Source organism: Geotrypetes seraphini, chromosome 1 (genome assembly GCF_902459505.1).
Source record: "Geotrypetes seraphini chromosome 1, aGeoSer1.1, whole genome shotgun sequence".
In the NCBI taxonomy this organism is placed as follows: domain Eukaryota; kingdom Metazoa; phylum Chordata; class Amphibia; order Gymnophiona; family Dermophiidae; genus Geotrypetes; species Geotrypetes seraphini.
The window spans coordinates 252,305,907-252,322,415 of record NC_047084.1 but is presented as its reverse complement, the minus strand read 5'-3'; the positions used below and the strand labels follow the sequence as shown (position 1 = coordinate 252,322,415).

Genomic DNA, 16,509 nt, shown 5'->3' with positions numbered 1-16,509 from the left:
TGTAGACACTTAATGAGTTTAAAAATTATACATATCCCTCTTTCAAGGGAGTTTCCAACAAAAAGATGCTTGATCAGCCTTTTACTTATAAAGCAGTTCAAATCTGGAATATGAGTCAATTACAAGGGTGGTTTGAAAAGTTTGGTAAAAAAGCAAGTTCAACAGCGTGGTCTTCGTTGAGGGCTATATACTTAGGCCTGGATTCTCTATAGGGCTCTGATATCGGCGGCCGCTTAAAAAGTGGCTGCCAATCCCATGTTAATCATGTGATGGCACCCCATAATTATGCTTCTGTGAAAGATAGGCACTGGAAATGTAGGCCAGGACTTACTGGGTCTACACTTATGGTGCCTATCTATGCTGTGAATCATGGATACATAGGCGCTTTAGGCCCCTACTACTACTACTACTTATATAATGCTGAAAGGCTTATGCAGCACTGTACATTTTGACATTTATAGACAGTCCCTGCTCAGAGGAGCTTACAATCTAACTTGGAAAGACAGACATGACATGTAGGGTTGGGGATAGGTGAGGTGAGAGGAGTTAGGAGTTGAAAGCACTCTCAAAGAGGTGGGCTTTTAAATGGCCTTTGAACCCTGCCAGAGATGGAGCCCGCAGTAGGGATTCAGGCAGCTTGTTCCAAGCATATGGCGTAGCACACTTCCGGTATTAGCCACACCCATAGTGGTGTTTGACGGCCTAAAGCACCTATGTAGGTGTGATTCCGGCATGTTAATACCAGTAGGCACTTTAACGGTGCCATTTTTTGCTTCTTTTAAATGGCATTTGTTACTTAACTTAGTCCCCAGCTGACATCTCATAATAAACACTCGGATAAGTGAATTTACAATATTTAAATGTGATCAAAAAGGGCTAAAAATTTGAGAATCATGAATATATGAACACATCTCAAAAAAAAGAAAGTAGTGAAAAGATATTTAAAGCTGGTCAATGAAGAGTACAGAGCATCAGTATTTAAAGTTGATCAATGCGGATTATAGTACATTCTTCCTAATGGTGCAAGAATAATCATATGGAAGGCACATCTGAAGATACAGTTTAAAGATTCAAGTTTTAAATGAATAAGGCTATTAAAGGCTACACTTATTAAAAATTAGCATATCGGAACATATATGTATGTCATATATATGTAATGTAATGTAATGTAATGTAATGTAATTTATTTCTTATATACCGCTAAATCCGTTAAGTTCTAAGCGGTTTACAGTGACACCTTACTTGCATTATAGTAACCTATACATTTGTGTTTCCCTAAGCTGTCACAGAGCCTGATACAGTCAGTGTTGTTTAAAGTACTAGGTCAAAGTAGTTAAGTAAAAGTATAATGAAAAGCAAATTAAAAATGTACTCAAGTAAAAGTAAAAAAAAATTAAGGGGGAAATTCTATAAAATATAAGCAGTAAATTGGATTCAGTAATGCGCTTTAACAAACTCATAATTGGAAAAAAAAATTTTATTGGATGATAGGCGCCTATCTTCTTAGGTGCAAGTCAACAAAAATTGGCACCTATTGCATGGTGCCTATCAGCACCTAAAATCAAAGTAAACTTGTTTAGGGATGGATAAACATAAAAACATAAGAATTGCCATATTGGGACAGACCCAAGGTCCATCAAGCCCAGTATCCTGTTTCCAACAGTGGCCAACCCAGGTCCCAAGTACCCAGCAAGATCCCAAGCAGTAAAACAGATTTTAGGCACCATTAGGCACGATTCTCTGAAGGACTTAGGCGCCTTTAATGAAAGCTTTTAAAACCCTGGCCTACATTAGAGGCACCTACGTTTTAACTTAGGCACCAATCTGTAATGAATTCCTAAGTGTGATTGACATGCAATAGGTACCTAACTTTATGCGCCTACCTTTTTTAGGCACCAATTACCGAATCTGGCCTTAAATAGCAAATTTTATAAGAAGCGCCCAAATGTTAGGTGCCGATGTAGGTACTATTTAGTGCGATTCAAGGAAAATTGGGTGCTGTTTAATGAATCACGCTAAGTGGCACCTATTTTGGAAGCGCCCAATAAATAGGCCAGCTCTAGGCACAACTAAAAGTTTGGCGCCTATCTAAGCGCTTAAGCACGCTTAAGAGCAATGATTCTGCAACAAGGTGCCTAACATGTAGCCACACCCACACCTAACCTGCATAGCACCTATTTTTTTGAAGGCTGCCTACATTGAAGGCCGCTTACATTAGAGGTGCTTTATCGCAGAACGCTCTTTCTTGATAGGCACCTAAGTTTCAGTTATTGCTATCAAAAACCTTGATTGAGCTTGTTAATCAATTAAATAGGTGCCTATCTAGATGGACGCATCCGAAATAGGTGCCTAACATTAGACGCCAGTTACAGAATTTGGGCCTAAGTGCCTAAAATAATTATTTGAGAAAAAAGTTAAAAGTACCACAACTACAGTGTCTGTTCATCAAAAATTGCTATCAGCTATAGCTTCATCTCCACTTTAAAGTGGCCCAACTTATCTAACCAGTTCAAACACAAGCAACTCCACTGTTCTTATAGGCTATATTCACTAAACAGCAAAATTTAAGATGAAATGATCCAATGTTTGCATGACAAGGATTGCAAGCAAAATCTTGTTCCCAGATTTGCTGTTTCATTTGGTTTATTGAAGAATTATCATTTATATCTCCCTTACTCTTTTATTTTTTGCTTTTAACTGCAAACATCAAATGCAATTAGGTAAACATAGTATAAATTGGCAAAATTATTATTTCAGTAAAAGTACAAATGTTATCCTGTACTTCTTCACAAGTAAAAGTATCAAAACTTATACTTAAGTACAGTAATTAAGTACAGTAATTAGTTATATTTACTTGCTATACATCACTGGATAAAATTTGCCAGTTTTGCTAGGGAAGGGGGGTGTGGTGGGGAGGGGCTGGGTAAAAACACTGTAGGATTTAGGAAGCAACTTCCCGTAAACCCCTAAAGTGCTGAACAAAACAGGCAATTTTGCCAGGTACTTGTGACATGAATGTTTTCCATTGCAGGGGTGTGATTAAGTTTGGAATAAGTTGTTAGGATCCTGAGACTATGCTCTAATTGTTTTAATTTCAAAAAAACTGTTAAAAACCAAGTTGTTTATAGATGCCTATATGTAGAGGCAATTACAACCTAAGACGTGTGAATTATATGATACCAGTACCTTCTGCAGTGCCTGTTGAAGCTCATTATGAGCAATTCTATAATTATTCATGTAATGAAGACTGTATATTGAGAGTAAGTTGAAATTTGTACTTATGAATGTTATTTTAATGAAAACCGCTTGGAGGGGCATAATAAAAAGATACGTCTAAGTCCGCTCAAAGTCGGCAATGTCTAAAGTCCATTCCTGAAAAATACGTCCAAAATATTTCTTTTTTTGAAAATCATCTAATTATACGTCCAGCCGTTTGATTGGCCAGATCGCTAAGTCGTCTATCTTTATACCCCATTCTCGTCCCAAAATTCGTCCAAGTCAAAAACGCCTAGAACAAGACCTATTGGACATGGGAGGGGCCAGCAAAGTAATGGACTGGACACCCAGACATGGCAACACAGTAGTGGGGCACCTTACAGGGCACTGCTGCGAACATCACAAAAAGGGTGCCATATAAACATCTCATCAGAACTCCCTTATAGGTCTAAGGGAGCCCCCTAAAACACTCCCCCAAACCTACTAGACCCACCTGTCTACAACCCCAATAGCTCCAGACTACTAAAGCCACCTCTGTGCTGCTCTACTAGGCTTTCCTTTGCTAGGTGCTGATGTTCTGGAGGCAGGTATGTACGTTTTTATTCCATTTTTTATGGAGGGGGTCACTGGGGGAGTGTGTGAGGTCTGTACTTTGTGTCTGCAATGGTTATCTAGTCACTTTGGATAACTTCTGGGCACTTAGACCTGCTTTTACATTGCCTAAGTCACAACGTACAAGTTCCGTCCAGGTAGCCTCGTTACACTTTTGGTTATACTTGCAGTCCATTTCCCGCCCAGATCCTGCCCTGACCACTCCTCCTAAAATGCCTCTTTCAACTCTGGGTGTACAGCAGCACTGAAGAGGCCTAAGCTGTTTTAAAATACGTCTAAAACCCATTTCGGTTATTGGCACATGGACGACGTATCTTATTAATCGTCCAAGTGCCGATTTAGATGGGATTTTAGATGTATTTCTGTTTCAATTACGAGCCCCTTAGAGTATAGGTGGTATATAAATTTTTAAATAAATAAATGAATGGGTCACTATGGAAACAGGATACTGAGCTAGATGGACCATTGGTCTGACCCAGTATGGCTATTCTTATGCTTTTGTCCCTAGGATCAGCAGTAAATCCTTATATTGATCCAGGGGGAAAGAAACGTGTTTTTCTTCTGAAATGGGAAATATTTTAGATTAGGGGTACTCAAAGTAGAGTTGCGCGGGGACAGAAATCCCACCCATCCCTGCCAAAATCCTACCTGCCCCCACCCGTCCCCGTCAAAATCTCCTCCGTCCCCGCCTGTCCCCGTGAGGAATCCCCTCCGTCCCCACCTGTATCTGTCCCCACAAAAGTTACCTGTCCCCATAAATGAAACACATTACATAATATGGACATATGGGAATCCAACTGCATGAAGTAATATATAAATAAAACATATATATATATATATATATATATATATATATAGTATAAATAAGCAGAAAATCACAATGAATCACAATTAATAAAATACCAAATATATGCATAAATAGTGTAACAAAACCAAAATGAGGACCAAACTCAATTAAACATAGAAAAGCCAAAAGCATTTCTAAAATCAAAACATGATAAATTGAGAGAATCTAGCAATGATAACATAGAGCCAAATTGGCATAATATATGGATCAAGGGAACAAGTCAAGCAAAAACCTAGAACACAACTTAAACAATAAAATAAGTAATGTAAAACAGACTGGATTCTGTAGTTTTTAAAAAAAGGATTCTATAGTTTTAAAAAACAAAGCAAAATCCCACATAAAAGACATCATCAGGTGTAAAACCAATAAATGTATATTTTCAGCTACAGAACAGATAAAATCATATATATAAAATTGTTCTAAAATAATAATGTAAAATTAAATAAGCCAGACAAAATAATGAGGAAGCATAGATCTTTGGGAGAGTGCTGTGAACAAGTCTGCCCTGTGAACTTCTAAAAGCTAAGTTACTCAGCATTTCATATTCTGCTCTTTTCACTGTTTTTCAGCATTATATCTGCTTAATTTCTCTTCTCCTCCTCCCTGTTCCTTACTTAAAAAAACAAAAAATAAACCCTCCTCTTTCCTCTGTTAAATCTTCTTTTCCACTTCCTCTTCCTCTTCATAAGAATAAGGGTAAGACATATTAATTCTAATTAAATCCTGGGTAACCACTGAACTGGTATAAAGCCTGCATTTTTGTTTAAAATCCTGTGTTTTGGGGTAGCCACAGTTCTGGTATAGAGCCTGCATTTCTGACCTACTAGTTTTCAGCCATTGTGTCTGCTGATTAGGTGTAGAAGGGAAGGGCACTGATTTACTGCTAAGGTTAACTGCATTATCTTTGGGACAATGCTGTGAACAAGTCTGCCCTATGAACTTCTAAAAGCTAAGTTACACAGCATTTCATATGCTGTTCTTTTCACAGTTTTTCAGCATTATATCTGCTTAATTTCTCTTCTCCTCCTCCATGTTTCTTACTTTAAAAAAAACAAAGAATAAACCCTTCTCTTTCCTTTGTTAAATCTTATTTCCTCTTCCTCTTCATAGGAATAAGGGTAAGACTTATAGTCCCACCCACCCCAGGGACCACTGTTCATATATAGAGACCCAAATAATCAGGACTACTCAAATCAAGTCACTTCATAAACAATCAAGATGACCTTTATTCTATGCAATCACTGTGGTGCTTTAATTCCAAGACACACTATTTGGAGGCTTAAGGCTTGTCCCATCTGTCTTCATCTTGCTAGTATTAAGGAGGAGCTTTGCAAACTTAAACAGAAATTGAATACAGCAGCTTCCATCACTCCACAAAATCATATCAACTTACCACCTCTACCTCATAAGAACATAAGAACATAAGCAATGCCTCTGCTGGGTCAGACCTGAGGTCCATCATGCCCAGCAGTCCGCTCACGCGGCGGCCCAACAGGTCCAGGACCTGTGCAGAAATCCTCTATTTATACCCCTCTATCCTCTTTTCCAGCAGGAAACCGTCCAATCCTTTCTTAAATCCCAGTACCGTACTCTGCCCTATTACATTCTCTGGAAGCGCATTCCAGGTGTCCACCACACGTTGGGTAAAGAAGAACTTCCTAGCATTTGTTTTGAATCTGTCCCCTTTCAACTTTTCCAGATGCCCTCTTGTTCTTTTATTTTTTGAAAGTGTGAAGAATCTGTCCTTCTCTACTCTCTTTATTCCCTTTATGATCTTATAAGTCTCTATCATATCCCCTCTAAGTCTCCTCTTCTCCAAGGAAAAGAGACCCAGTTTCTCCAATCTCTCAGCATATGGAAGGTTTTCCATCCCTTTTATCAGACGTGTCGCTCTCCTCTGAACCCTCTCGAGTATCGCCATATCCTTCTTAAGGTACGGCGACCAATATTGGACGCAGTATTCCAGATGCGGGCGCACCATCGCCCGATACAACGGCAGAATAACTTCTCTCGTCCTGGTTGTAATACCCTTCTTGATTATACCCAGCATTCTATTCGCTCTCTTAGCGGCCGCTGCGCACTGTGCCGTCGGCTTCATTGTCATGTCCACCATTACCCCTAAGTCCCTTTCCTGGGTACTCTCATTCAATAACATCCCTCCCATCGTATAGTTGTACCTCAGGTTTCTGCTTCCCACATGCAGTACTTTACATTTCTCAACGTTGAACTTCATCTGCCATCTCGTCGCCCATTCCCCTAGTTTATTCAGGTCCCTTTGTAATTCTTCGCAGTCCTCTTTAGTCCGAGCTCCACTGAATAGTTTGGTGTCGTCTGCAAATTTTATTATCTCACACGTCGTCCCTATTTCTAGATCATTTATGAATATATTAAATAGTAGTGGCCCGAGCACCGAGCCCTGCGGAACACCACAGTCCGAGTAGTGGCCCTTCCAGTCCGAGTAGTGGCCCTTCACCCCTACCCTCTGTTTCCTACCCGCCAACCAGTTTCTGATCCATCTATGCACATCTCCGTCCACCCCATGGTTCTTCAGTTTCCGGAGTAGACGCTCGTGAGGCACCTTGTCAAAGGCTTTTTGGAAATCTAGGTATACGATGTCTATACCTCAAAGAATAAAACAGCCCAGGAATAAATGGGTCACAGTAGGCTCAGGAAGACTGTGACATGTAACACGGAAACATCCACCTTCACTAATATTACCTCTACAGAATTCCTTCGCTCCACTAGTGTGCTGCGATACTCAAGAAAACAGAAGGAAGGTGGGACTGGAACCAATGAAGGTAACTCAAGAGAAAAAGCACACCCTAAGCACAAATAAAAAAGCCAAAAACAGAAAACTATTACTGTTGGGGGATTCCATCATCAGAGGCATTAACCTTGGAACACAGGGCGAGGAGACCAAAATAGTGAAATGTCTTCCAAGATCCTCAGCTACCAGGAGTTCCAGGCAAATACTGACTATAATTAAGGAAGAAACTAAGGATTTTAACACTGATGTTGTTATCTATCTGGGAACAAATGACCTGGCCAACAACTCCAAACTTGCAGCACAGAAAGCTTTTCGGGAGCTTGATGAGGGCTTGAAACCTTTTGTAAAGACTTTAGCTTTTTCTGAAATACTGCCTGCATATGGAAAGGGAGAGCAAAGAGTAAAAAACACAGAGGACTTTAATAGATGGCTCAAAGCCTGGTGTCATCAAGAAGGCTTTAGGTACATAGAAGGATGGGGAAATACATGGAAGGACAAGAAGCTATATTGCACTGATGGGCTACATATTACTACAGCAGGAAAAAGAAACCTTGCAGAGAAATTTAGACAATGTAATATGGGTTCATAATAAAAAACAAAAAAAAGTCTAAAAAGTGTCCTAAATGGCTACTTGAATGATCAAAAAGCCTGATCGTCCAAGTACCCATAACCAAAGCTGGTTTTTAGACGTATCTAAAACCAGCTTAGGCCTTTCCCCTGCCTCTAAATGCACAGAGAGAAAAGGGGCGTGTTTAGAGGAGGGGAAAGGGCGGGAGGTGGGCCGACTTACACCTAGGGGTCCAGCAGGTATAACCAAAACCTTAACGGGACTTATATCTTTTTGACTTAGACGAAGTCAAACCAGGTCTAAGTGCTGAAAAAGGGGCCGCTGAGCTGATGGCTGCTGGCGCGATCAGTTCAGCGGCCCGGCAACCTACCCACCCACCCACCGCAACCATAGTGGCAGGAGAGATGCCTCATCTCCCCTATCGCGATATGATCACCCCTCTACCCGAACTGCTGCGACCCGCTGCAGGAGAGATGCCCAATCTCTCCTGCCGTGGGTTGTGGCAGTTCGGGTAGAGGAGTAATCGCATCGCGGCAGGGGAGATGGCTAATCTCTCCTACCATGATACATCACCCCCCCGACAATATCGGGGCAAAAGGGAGCCCAAGCCCTCTTGCCCCGGCGATCGTGCCCCCCCCCCCCCCCCGCTGAATACGATCTGGCCAGGAGGGAGCCCAAGCCCTCCTGGCCCCTGCGACTCCCCCGACTCGACCTGGCCAGGAGGGAACCCAAGCCCTCCTGGCCCCGGCGACCCCCCCCCCCCCCCCGACTCGATCTGGCCAGGAGGAAGCCCAAGCCCTCCTGGCCCCGGCAACTCCCTACCCCCACCCACCACTACAATACGGGCAGGAGGGATCCCAGGCCCTCCTGCCCTCGACACAACCCCCCTTCCCCCAATGACCGCCCCCCCCAAACCCCCGATCGGCCCCCCCCCGCAATCTTTAGACCAGGTTTACTCTGGTAAATGATTTTTGAAAATCTTCCCTCACATGTCATATATTATTGCTTACTTATCTGCACATAGATTAGATGTTGCTGTATATCCACCGTTAATATGCTTTAATAAAATTCATGCATAATCTTACTGTGATAAAGCCTACTGAATATCTAATTTAATTAATTTTGTTATGAAAAAACTGTCCATTAGGATTGTTTTTAACAATGCATGCTTCACTGAAACATTTTATTAGAATATGAATATTTTTAATGTCTTTATATTCAAGGTGCCATATTGCTGTTTGCTGGGATTACTTTGATTTTGGATGCTTTGAAGATGGGATACTTCATTGGATATATAGAGTGTGAATCAATAACGGAAGTGGTAATTTTTCTAGTATCCCATGCAGTGTATGCGGTTTTACAGGTACAGAAGTGCCCTCAGGGGTCTCTTTTAGATTTCAAATATTTTAATTTTAATTTTTAGTCAAATAAAACAGAAAAAAAACGCTACATTTTACTATGTTTATTCCTTTGTATACTGAAGGGGAAAAAAAGAGCTATGGGACGCATAATCAAAACTTTAAAATGTCTAAAAACCCGCCTAAATCAGCATTTTGACATCCTAATAGGACGTCTAAGTGCCGATAATCAAACCGACTTTCTGGACATATAGCAGGACTTCTTATGCCTCTGAATGCCACTGTGCACCCAGAGCTGAAAGGGGTATATCTAGAGGAGAGCTCAGGGCAGTATTTGGGTGGGATATGGGCTGAATTAGACTTAGATGTTCTGCAGGGATAATCAAATGTTTTACTAGACATCCTGGATGAAATTTAGACGTTTTGAGTTAGACATTGTGAAAACAGGTAAAAGTACCACAAAGGTATCCAAAGTGACCAGATAACCACTACAGAGACAAAGCAAAGACCCACACATACTCCCCCAGTTTTTACTGACCCCCTCACTCACCCACAAAGACCAGAATAAAAAAGTACATACCTGTCTCCAGAACATCAATGCTTGGTATAGAACAGCCTAATAGAGCTGCACACAGTTTTCTTAAATAGCCTGGAAGGTGGGCTAGTGAACCATAGAGAGCAGTAGCAAGTCCCATAAGCCACTCTAACCACTACATTTATGGTGGAAAATGTGAACGCACCAAACTCTACTCTACTGCCATATAGATGCCACCTGCAGTCATAAGGGCTATTGAGGTTGTAAAGAAATAGGTATGGTGGATTTTGGGGGTGTTTTGGGGAGTTCACCATAATCTATAAGGGAGTTCAGGTGAGATGTTTATGTGGCACCCTTTATGTGAAGTTCACAGCAGTGTCCTCTAAGGTGCCCCACTGCTCTAATGCCATGTCTGAGTGGGCAGTCCATTACAAGATTGGCCCTTCCCCCCTCTCATGTCCAAATGGTCTTGTTCTCGGCGTTTGAGACTTAGACAAAATTTTGGTCGAAAATATGGTACAGTACTCCCATGAAATTTGCGGAGGTTCCGTTCCAGGAACACCCGCAAATTTTGAAAAACTGCAAAGCGGTTTTGCGCCTGTCAAAAGGCAGGAGAGGCAGGAGAGAGCAGCTGGAGCACCGGCGGGTGCAGAAAATCATTCGCTGTATGCTCCAACCGCCTCTTCCTGTTACTAAAGTCAGGCTACACCAATCAGGAGCTGCTTTGACACGCAGCTCCTGATTGGTGTAGCCTGACTTTAGTACAGGAAGAGGCGGTTGGAGCATACTGTGAATTAGTGAGTCCGTGATGCGCAAACCACAAATTCGCAGGAGAACACTGTATAAAGATAAACATCCAGGTGGTCTGGGTGACCCAATGGCCTGGATGCCAAAATAGATAATTTTCCCCCGACTTTGGACGTCTAGTACCATATGTCCAAATCAGACTTAGACGTATGTTTTGATTATGCCCCTCCAGGTATCAGTGTTAGGCAGTAATATATTACTAAGGCCCCAATGCTCAAAAGGTTACCGTCGAAATAAGACTGGTTGTGGCCGATCTTACTTGCAAGTTAGCTCAGCCTCAGATGCACAAAAGGGTTCTCGGGGGCTTTTTCAATTGAAGTAGCAGCCACCAAGAATCCTATGCAAATGCATTACTTGGAGCTCATTAGTATTAAAATGAGCACTCTGTGTTATGCACAGAATGGAACACCCACCTTTTACTGTGTAAATTTTTCTGGCAGCTCTGCAGCTGTCAGTAGCTTTGACAGGAGCATTTTGCTTGAATTTAGGAGTTGTTTGTGCATGTTTTGTATGCATGTGTGTCCTGCGCCTAACAGCTGCATCCTGGTCATAGGTGCGGGGGCACACCTGCACCTGCCCAACTCTTTGATAGGCTGGTATCTTAATGCATTCTGCTTCATTTTTTTCAAACAAGTTCCTTATATTCAACTTGATGTATTTTATCTGTTCTATGTATTACTTCTTTCCCTGCCATGCCGGTATTTTATCGCCTGTCTGGCTGGCATTTAACAGTTCTTTTTAAACTGTCAACAATGCTTCCCCAATTTTAAACTGTTGTTTTCTTTTCTGCATTATATTGTAAATGCTTTCTGTCTTTATCTGTTTTTAAGTCCATTATTCTAATTTGTATTTTATCTGTATCCCATGTATTAGCTCACCTTGTTGTGAACCACCTAGAACTTTTTCGGTATGGCGGTATATAAGAATAAAATTATTATTATTATTATAAAACATGCACAACAGCTGCATCCAGAATTGCACCGGAAAAAAAATAAGACTTCTTAAATTCAGGCAAACCATTTTTGCTATGGCAGTAACTGAATAGCTGTGTTTTCCCCCCTAACTGCTGCTTGCTTCAATTAAGAGCTCCGGTGAATGCAGTTCTGTTTGGCTTGCTCACAAGAGCTACACCTACCACTCAGCTCTTGTGCCAGGCACCATGCATGGTTCCCCCCCCCCTTTTACCTCAATACTTAGCACAAACAGTGTGTATATAGAGGGAAATTCATCAAAGGGCGCTAAGCATGTTAGCATGTACAATCATGTTAGTGCACTCTAACCACTAAATATACCCATAGGAATATAATGAGTTTGAGAATCGCACATGAGTGTCCTATATAGAATCGTATCTGTCCTGATGGACAGACGTCTAACCCCACCTAACCAACCCAGTTCTCTAACCGGCGTCCCCCTCTGAAGATCACCGGCAGGAGGGATGCCCAGTCTCTCCTGCCAGAAACCCCTCCCCCCGAAAATCAATAGCAGGAGGGATGCCCAGTCCCTCCTGCTGGAACACCTCCCCCCTCCCGAAGATCAACAGCTGGCCTACATTTCAGGCACCATTTGCGGCCCTAGGGAGACACTTAGGGTTTCCTAAGCTCGCCTAAGGCCACTTTGGGGCGAAACCACGCCCGTGACTAGCCTTGGGTGAGTTTAGGCAGTCCTTGCATCTCCCTAGACTCGCGAAAACATCTACAATGTAGGCTGCTTGCTTCGGGGTGTTTATTTTTTTTTTTAAAGTGCGTCCCAATTGGCTGGTTAGACAGCGGAAGGACACCTACCGCTGCCTACAATCGGGACGCCATTTATAAAATTTGCCCTCAAGTGCCCTTTGATGAATTCTAATAATTTTCATGCTGTTTGTGCTGATCATTGCTTTGAAAATGAAAGTTGCTCCCAACCTAGTATTTTCCACTGGGATGCTCGAGTTCTATGCATCTGACCCCAAGTAATATATTATTACAGTGGTACCTTGGAATATGAGCATAATCCGTTCCAGGAGCATGCTCGTAATCTAAAATGCTCGTTTATCAAAGCCAAGTTCCCCATAAACAATAGTGGCAACAGCAACGATTGGTTCCAGAACCTGTCGGGGTCAGGTGCTGCGGTGCCATCTCCTCCGTCTGCCTCCTCCGTCCGTCATCGGAAGAAGAACCTGACAGTACCGCTTCGGGGGGGAGGGGGGAGGGGGGGATGCGTGTAAGCCAGCCGCCGGAGAACCCCGTAGTGCCTTTAGAGGGATGCCTCCTCCATCCGTGAGCCAGCCCTCCACGTCGGATGCCCCTCACATGCTGGAGAGCCCCCACCCGAGCTCACACAGCCGATTGCCACCCCACCCACATGCCGCACACGACACGCATAACGCTGATGATTGATGCTGTGCACGTCACACGCAACGTGCAGGCGGGACAGCACCCGGCCACACAGGCCCAGACAGAGGTCCTCCAACCTGCAGAAGGCACCCGACGTGGAAGGCTGGCCGGAAGACAGAAGAAGAATCCCCCGAAGCGGCGCTTCCTGGTCTGTAAGTGCTCGTTTATCGGGGCAGTGCTCGGTTTGTAAGTCAAAAGTTTGCTGAGTGTTTTGCTCGTCTTGCAAAACACTCGCAAACCGGGTTACTTGCAAACCGAGGTTCCACTGTATTTGTTTATTTTTAGTATTTATAGACCACTTATAGCCCATGTTGCTTACATTCAGGTACATAGGTATTTTTCCATATCTGTCTTGGTGGGCTCACAATCTGACTAGCTGTACCTGGGGCAATGGAGTGTTAAGTGACTTGCCCAGGGTCACAAGGAGCAGCGCTGAGGCTGCAGCCCTAACCACTAGGCTACTTTAAAAAGTAATGAGAAACTGTAATGATTACTTTCATGCAAATGTAATGAATAACTATAATATATTTTTCAGCAATGAATAACATAATGTCTAGTTACTTAAGGCTCCTTTTACGAAGGTGTGCTAAGGTTCTTAGTGCACGCACAAAATTACCCCACGCTATAGCGTGCGGTAGCTGATAATCTACCAACTTCTAAAAAGGAGGCGGTAGTGACTCGTGCGCTCAGGAATTTAATGCGCGCTATTGCGTGCGTTAAGGCCCTAGCGCACCTTTGTAAAAGGAGCCCTTAATATAATTACTTTTTAGTGACACCCATCCGATTTTCTTTGCGTCACCAAGCCCTTTATTAGGCCGCTTCCAGTTTCCAGAAAATTTTCTTTTGAGTGAGATTGTTCAAACATACACCATGATGCATTAAAGATGGATGGGTCTTTGACATTTAAGTGCTCTATTTACATCAAATTTTTGATTTAGTAAATGAAAAAGATAACAATATTTATCCCCGGACAAGCAGGCAGTATATTCTCACGTGTGGGTGATGTCATCCACGGAGCCCCGGTACGGACAGCTGCTAAAGCACTTTTGCACTTTAAGAATTTAAGAAAGTTCATGATCATGCGCGAGTGCCTTCCCTTTTGATGTAGGTGCGTGCTCCTCAATTCTCAGTTTTCCATAGAGCTACAAAGTTGTTTGTGAAATGGTCTCCATTTTATTTTGCCTTCCCGCTCGCAAATTTAACTGATTTTTTTTTTTGCTTTTGTTACTAAAACGTTTAAAAAAAAAAAAAAAAAAAAAAAGAGTTTATTTTTTTCATTATTTTTTCCGCAGCCTGTTTTGACAGTAGGGCCTTTGCCTCTACCTGAGCCCTCGCTTTTTGATTTAGCTGAGGTGGTTTTCCCTCCCATGTCCCGCCCATTAACTGACTTAAAAAAGTGCGGCAGGTACCAGCACACTATTTCCTTAACTGATCCACATAAGTGGTGTATCCAGTGCCTTGGCCCAGACCATCGCGTGGAGTCTTGTATGCACTGTTCAATGCTTCAGAAGCGTTCTATAAAAAGCTGCCTTTTGCAGCAAAGACTTCTATTTGGTACCATATATATATCACAGGTATCTTCGACACCATCTAAACCAAAGACGTTGAAAGCATCACCATTGTCTGTGGTACCTGCATCCATGTTGGTGTTGCAGGCTGTAGTTCCGTCAGGTAAGCCAGCTAAGAAGGTGCCAGCTTCCCAGACGGTGTCTCAAGCCTCTAAGGTATCGAGTCTAGTTGTACCGGCCAAGCAGAGACCCTTAATGAGGCTCGCTTCAACTTTGAGGGGTGCATCATCATCCATGTCATCCTTTCCGGAGTGAGCCATGGCACCATTGATACCGGCGTTAAAGCCACAAGTGTTGGTGCAGGCCTTTAAAGAGAATCTCAATGCTTTCTTTCAATTAGAGTTTGGGGACATGTTTCAACTGGTCACCCCCATGTCAGCTCCTCCGGTACCTGCCCAGCCTGAGTGTCACCCCATGCAGAATGCAGGTACCACCACTGCCTCATCGGTACCGCCTCATTCTTGGCACTGATCATCATCATTGAGCCATGCTTCCAGACATCGTTCTTCCAGGCACCAGTCTCTTTCTCCAAAGAATCGCTCTTCAAGGCACCGATCTCCTTCTCCAAGACATCTGCACTAGAAGTGTCATTCTTCTGGGCATTGTTACAGTCATTCCAAACTTTCATCTCCATGGCTCCAGTCCACTAAATCTGGCAAGTATTCTTCTAAGTCCAGGCATATTTCTCCTAAGCGCTCAAACTAACATAAGTATGTCTCGCTTTTTTCATCAGATCAGTACCAGGCCAAGCGCCAGTACCATTCTCCTTCAATACCCACGGATTCAGACCTTCATCTTGAGTCTACTCATGAGGCATCTCCATCTTCTATAGAAGTTTATGATTCTCAGGCAGAGCATTCTCCTCACTCCACTTCTCATAGGGAAGCTTCTCCTTTTGAGCTGGTCTCATTTACTCGCTTTATCATGCAGATGAGTAAAGACCTGGCTGTAAAATTGGAAGCAGATTCCAAGTATTCAGAGGAGTTTATTGAAACTATGGACTACAAATACCCTCCAAATGACCTTCTCAAACTCCCATTACATTGCATTTTAAAGGAAACTCTCTGAAAAAATTGGGAATCCATATTCTCAGTTCTGGCTGCTCCTCGAAAGCTCAGTACAAAATTATTCCCATTCCTGGTTTTGATAAACCTCAACTCTCACACCAGATAGAGGTAGAGATAGGCTCATAAAGGGTATAGATGGAAGAATAATGAGGATTGAAAGGTTTTAGTCAAAGGATCACTTATAGGTCATGGACCTGATGGGCCTCCGCGGGAGCAGACTGCTGGGCATGATGGACCCCTGGTCTGACCCAGCGGAGGCAATTTCTTATGTTCTTATGTTCTAATCCACTCTCAAAAAATCTGCCTCTTCTAAAGTTTATGCTACTGTTCCTCCAGGGTGAGAAGGTCAGTCGATGGACAGATTTGGTAGACGTCTCTACCAGAATTCCATGCTGGCTAATAAAGTCATTAACTGCAATTTTTATTTTACCTGTTATCTCAAATATTGGGTTAAACAAATGCCAAACTATTATAAGTATCTTCCATCCCATTGGAAGTCAGAGTTCCAGCACATCTTTAATACTCTCACACAGCTCAGGCAGTTTATGGTACAATCATCATACGATGCCTTTGAGCTATCTTCTTGAATTTCTGCAATCTCTGTAGCCATGAGAAGGCTTGCATGGCTCAGAATAGCGGATATGATTGCTAACATCCAGGATTGGTTAGCTGATGAACCTTTTGGAGACACCATTGAGAATGCAAATAAAAAACTTTCTTGAACATGAAAAGTCTTTCAATTCATTACTCAGACCTAAGCCTAAATCCCACACCTCTAAATCTTTCAAGCCA

At 42.6% G+C, this 16,509-nt stretch overlaps 1 protein-coding gene across 1 annotated transcript in view; it reads left to right on the top strand.

Annotated features, from left to right (window-relative positions):
* The window catches only part of LOC117362600 (proton channel OTOP1-like), a 51,415-nt gene that overhangs the window by 3,677 nt on the left and 31,229 nt on the right, over nucleotides 1-16,509 (top strand). The window contains exon 3 of the mRNA XM_033949215.1: nucleotides 9,234-9,373. Coding sequence (XP_033805106.1) covers nucleotides 9,234-9,373 — 140 coding nt within the window. The remainder of the gene's footprint in view (nucleotides 1-9,233; nucleotides 9,374-16,509) is intronic.